Genomic DNA, 5,250 nt, shown 5'->3' with positions numbered 1-5,250 from the left:
TGCCTTCATAGTAAGCCAAAATAGAAAACTCACCACAGGAAAAATACCTGGCGTAGATTAGTACCCATATTTGAGCCCCCACTATTTTATGACGTATCTTAGAGTCTATGAGTTCACCTATTTACTCAACTTTGTTGCTTGGAGAGGAGATGTTAAGAAACAGAGTAGCAGGCAATCAGGAACAGACAGGCAAAGATGTTGAGATGATTCCAGGTTTATTGTATAGATGTAGGGAGCCACAGCACAGAGCCGACCATCAGCCTCACGGCGTCCGGCGGAGAAGACACTCCACACAACATTTTGCTCAAGTTTTAAACCCTTTCGGAGTTAGCCGAGACAGCTATTGGCCCATACTTCCAGACATGTTAATTCGGTTGGCATCTCCCTTGAGACTAGATTTAGCATAACCAAATGGTCTTAAACAACAGGTGACCAACACCTCCGTGGGCTACTGGCCCCCAGCTCTTAGATTAACAAAGGGAATGTAAATGATGGTTACACCCTGACGCCTGAATAACTGAGACAGACAGGCAGGCATACAGGCACTGCCACATCAACTCCACTTTTGACTGTAAACCAACATTTGATGAGCTTGTAGACAGTACACAATAATTCACTTCATGGTAATAGTTGGTGGATATGGTTTCATATAGGCTACGACACTTCAACCTGCCTTGTTCTGATTCCAAAGGCATTGTCCTGCACCTGCAGTGATGAATATGATTATGAACATTGTTATTAATAGACCATTAGATAATTCAGTAGCAACAATGCACTGACCACCACACACATCAGAGAGATAGATGTAAGATCCTATCTCCTGTTCGATGAAGTTGGAAGGACGGGAGGTTTATGAAAGGGATGTTTTGTGTCTTTTGTTTATATCAGTCCTTTCATTATTATGGTGAGCTGCGCCATCTTGTGGCTTAACACTGTCATTACATCAGCACTGTCATTCAGAGAGTGGAACGAGATACCAGAACTTACACAGGTTGCTAAACGGGCAGATCAGATAGCATGCACTCATTCCTCACTGCAGCCAAGCAGCCAGGAAAACTCGACCTAAACAAATTCGACCCAAACTCATTTTCCAACGGGTCTGTGGCCTTAAATAGACCAAGATCAAATCTTTGCTTCTGGGGGTCCCTGGAACAAAATATTTTGCGATGGGGGTCCGTGGCCAAATACATATCATTCTGGGGGTCCTTCACATGACAAAGTTTGAGAACTGATGGCAACATAATTTTTTTTTTCTTTTCTTTTCTTTCAGAAAATTGTTATGATTTAGAAGACATTCTAGAATGTGCCTATCAGTGGTTAAGGACCCCCAACATGTGATTTTGGCCGCAGATGACCCCCATCTCAAAATATTTTGTTCCACGGATGGACCCCTATCGCAAAATATTTTGTTCCAGGGACCCCCAGAAGCAAAATTTTGATTTTGGTCTATTCTGCATATATCTAGCTTAAGGCCACAGACCCGTTGGGAAACGAGTTTGGGTCGAGTTTGTTTTAGGTCGAGTTTTCCCGTATTCAGGTCAGCTGATCCCTGGAGGGGCATTTCCAACATGGCGCCCAGTTCGAAATCAGAGAAGGACGGCAACAAACTAAACATGCAAAGAAAGCATCATCAAAACAACAACAGTGTCGTCAAGCTTGTCACGCGTGGCAAGCTTTCAGGACAGTTCTGTCAAAGCCACTTCATGGCGCTGCCACATCTCGTGACAATCCCCCTGAGGGACATTGTCAGCGAACAGTTCCACACAGAGGGACACGTGTGTCTCGGCTTCACCAAACGTGGCCGATACATCCTGACCTACACCGAAAGAGAGGGGAGGATATTCCTCGGATACCCAGTTGAATACATCTACGTGCTGTACTGGTGGGAGTTTGACCTGCACCGCAAACTCAAACTCGTGCGTGAAGTGGAACTTGACATGCAAAAGTGTCGTGACACGTATCTGTCTGTGTGTGAGTGGCCCACTGACGACTCCAAACTTGTCGTCTTTAACTTCAATTCACACTGCAGCAGTACCAGTACAGATCAACACCATAGGCTCATGAATATGGTGCCCAATAATGAATGGGACTCCTGCCGCTGCCGATGCGTCTTTGGCATCACCATAGTTTCTAACCCTCCATCAGAACCCTGCCCTCACTGCTCTCCTAACCATGACAGAGGTGGGTATACTATAGACCAAAACACTGTACACAAGTTAAAGTTACTTTAATATAACTTTAATATAACCCAAGTAAAAGCCATGCAAACCAGTAAGACGCCTAAGGGCGAAAAACTACCTTGCCCTTGCACCATTTGTCTTGACCATATATGGATTCTGTCGTCTGACATCATACAATTCCTTTTATGCCCATATATGGAGATCCCTTCTCTGAGGATCTGACATCACTGATGTCACAGTGATGTGTCAGGGGAACCACAGTGTCAGGCGTGACAGACAGACAGAGATACGGTCAAGCTGTGACGGTTCACATACTTAACTGCAACCTACAGTCACAACAACAACAGCCATACTGTACTAGTAAGACACCTCTGGGTGACATGCGACCTCACCCTAAAGAGTGAGGTCGCGCCAATTCTTGGCCATATGACCAATGATTTATATCGGACCAGATACCCATGGAGACCCCTGGTACCCATATATGGAGATCCATGCACTGGTATAGGGAGATATGCTGTGAGAGCCCAAACATGCTTACTCAGTTATTCGTAATGTGAAAGTCCTGTGATGTCTATGACATCTGACATCATACCCTTTTATGCCCATACATGGAGATCCCTGTCTGTAGAAACAGCCGTTAGTGTGATACGTGGCCGATGTGGCCTCCATATATGGGCATTCCCATATGAAGTCCTGTTAGATATGGGCTTGATATTGATGACATCAGGGAACTCCATATGTGGGCTTAAAAGGGATTCTGTTAGTGTGACATCACAGTGAAGCCAGAGCGTGATGTCAGAGCGGAAAACCCATTCTGTTTAGAGTGGTTCCCCTGACATCACAGTGACGTCAGAGCGACAAACCCATAGAACCACAGTGTCAGGCGTTATAGAGATACACATACATACAGTACATACATACAGACAAGCTGTGACCGTTCACATACTAAAGCTGCGACCTACGGTAGCAATAATTACTTGAGTAGAAAGAATATGCTGTGGAAATTAATAGGCCCACAACTGATTGTTTAAATAATCAGAACGTAATTGAAATGTCTGTAATATAAAATTATACGTTTGTCCCATAGATGTAAACAAAATTGACTTAGAAATGTTACAAGCATTTAAAAATGGGTACAAATGAAAACTTGAAGAACAAGAGTATAGCCGCACACTGGTACAGTAGCTGCCGACCGATGCACATTTTATTTGAACACAGAGACAAAGAACAACTTTTCGAACAGACAAGCTGCTTTCTACAGGGTAACCCTGAGGTTAATCTCTCGAGACAGCCTCTGATAGTTACGCTTCAGAGGGACAAACCGAGTGGGCCTTCCCTTTTCTTTGACGATGGCTAGCCAGATTGCCCTGAGGTTAACATGAGGCTATCAGAGGAGGGCTGTGGACAGTTCAGAAACCCGCCAACCAGTGACATCATTGATGGGGAATCCAATCTGTTAGAAATGACAGGCTTTCTATTCCTGGCATGCAAATAGATGCCATTGTTCTCACAGTAATAAACAAATACATTGAAGTCTAGTTTGAAATGACCAAACTTGACTACCCACTGGTAGACGAGTTTCTGAACTGTCCACAGCCCTCCTCTGAGACACAGAGACAAAATGGTGCCATGTTATAATGAGCAGTGTAGACCAATTATATGAAGATGGGTTGAAAATGTGTGAAATGTTCCCTTAAGTAAATGTAACTGATTTAATGTATTGTAACTAATTAATACAACCTCTGCACACGCAGGTGTTGGTGAATGTCTGGAACATGGCTATGTGCTCTACTGCCTCCACACCACAGAGTCACCCTATGCCTTCCAGCCAGCCCTCCAGCTGAAGATGGACAAGATCCTCCTGCTGAAGAGTACGGTCAGACTGGAGGCCTGCTGTGTCTACCTCTGTCCAGCAGCAGGTGAGAAGAGCCGGTCATCTCAGATGCTCTTCACCAAGAGAGCTGACGAAAGTCTCAGCAAACCCTGGTACCTCAAATATACGCGCCGGTACTACCGCCTCCCACAGCCAGGGGCAGCGGGACAGGAGGATGAGGAGGACCAGGATGCAGGAGAGGACGATGAGAATGATGTGGTGCCCCTCCTCCCACAGCTTGGGGTGGTAGCAGAGGCACAGGACGACGACGACTATCACAACAATATCGATGACCGCTGCCATCCATTCAGCTTCAGAGATCTGCAGGGAAGGGAGCTGGAGTCGGTCACCGGTCCGCGTGAAGACCGCCAGACCTTGTGCGTGGAGCAGTTGACGCTGAACATCAAGGATTTTATCCACGACTGGATCTGCAACGTCAGGAATGACCTCCAGTTGGATCCAATCGACACGCTGTATTATTACAACAACGGCACGTTTGCATACGACGTGGTCATCCTGGAGGCGTGTCCGGAGACCAACACGGTGGTGATGGACGTCGGCTGGTTTATTCTGAGCTCTAAAGACCAGAGGCAGTGCGGGCTTCAAACCAGCCTGCAGGTCAGGTGGGAGCTCGACACGGGGCTGTGTTTCGTTGACGGGATCGGTGACCACGCAAAGGTCGACGGCCATTTGAGCCACAGCTGCGGGAGCTGCACGAGCACGTGGAGGAGTTGTCGGCACAGTGTGAGCACAGTGATGGAGGTTCTGGCTCCTGAGAACGGCTCCCACTTGGTCAACGTCATGACCAATGAAGCTCTGCCTGGAGGAGTGCTTGCAGACGCTGACCGATGCACCAGGGTGGTATTGTGAAGAAGACTGACAAGATTATTTCACTGATGTGGTTGCAACGTAGCTGAAAGTAGGCCTGGCCAATTAACCGACTCAAACTCTATCGAAAACTATATTAGGTCAATTGAATAATTTTTTTTCTTTTTTTGATTGAACAAATTCTACCCACTGACCCCTTGTTGCACAATAGTGGTGTATAAAAATAGCGAAAGTAGCAAGTCCACAAGCTCAAAACACGCTGTATTGTGGCGCATTGTGTGAGCTTATCCACCTGTTTCCGCGGGAGTTTACTGGAGATTATTTGGACCTGTTTGGACCACACTTCCGGTTTAACAGCAGACATACAAG

At 46.2% G+C, this 5,250-nt stretch overlaps 1 protein-coding gene across 1 annotated transcript; it reads left to right on the top strand.

Annotated features, from left to right (window-relative positions):
• Positions 1-1,568: 1,568 nt before the first annotated feature.
• On the top strand, positions 1,569-4,923 carry LOC308284867 (DDB1- and CUL4-associated factor 15-like; the record flags this gene model as incomplete). Its single annotated transcript, XM_080725593.1, has 2 exons — positions 1,569-1,920; positions 3,935-4,923. The coding sequence occupies 2 exons, from the start codon at positions 1,569-1,571 to the stop codon at positions 4,921-4,923; spliced, it is 1,341 nt and encodes a 446-aa protein (XP_080581719.1).
• Positions 4,924-5,250: the final 327 nt, after the last annotated feature.

This window comes from Nannobrachium achirus (genome assembly GCF_963921795.1).
Source record: "Nannobrachium achirus genome assembly, chromosome: 5".
NCBI classification, from domain to species: Eukaryota; Metazoa; Chordata; class Actinopteri; order Myctophiformes; family Myctophidae; genus Nannobrachium; species Nannobrachium achirus.
Note: the sequence above shows the minus strand (reverse complement) of the source record. Positions and strands in the feature narration are given on the sequence as shown.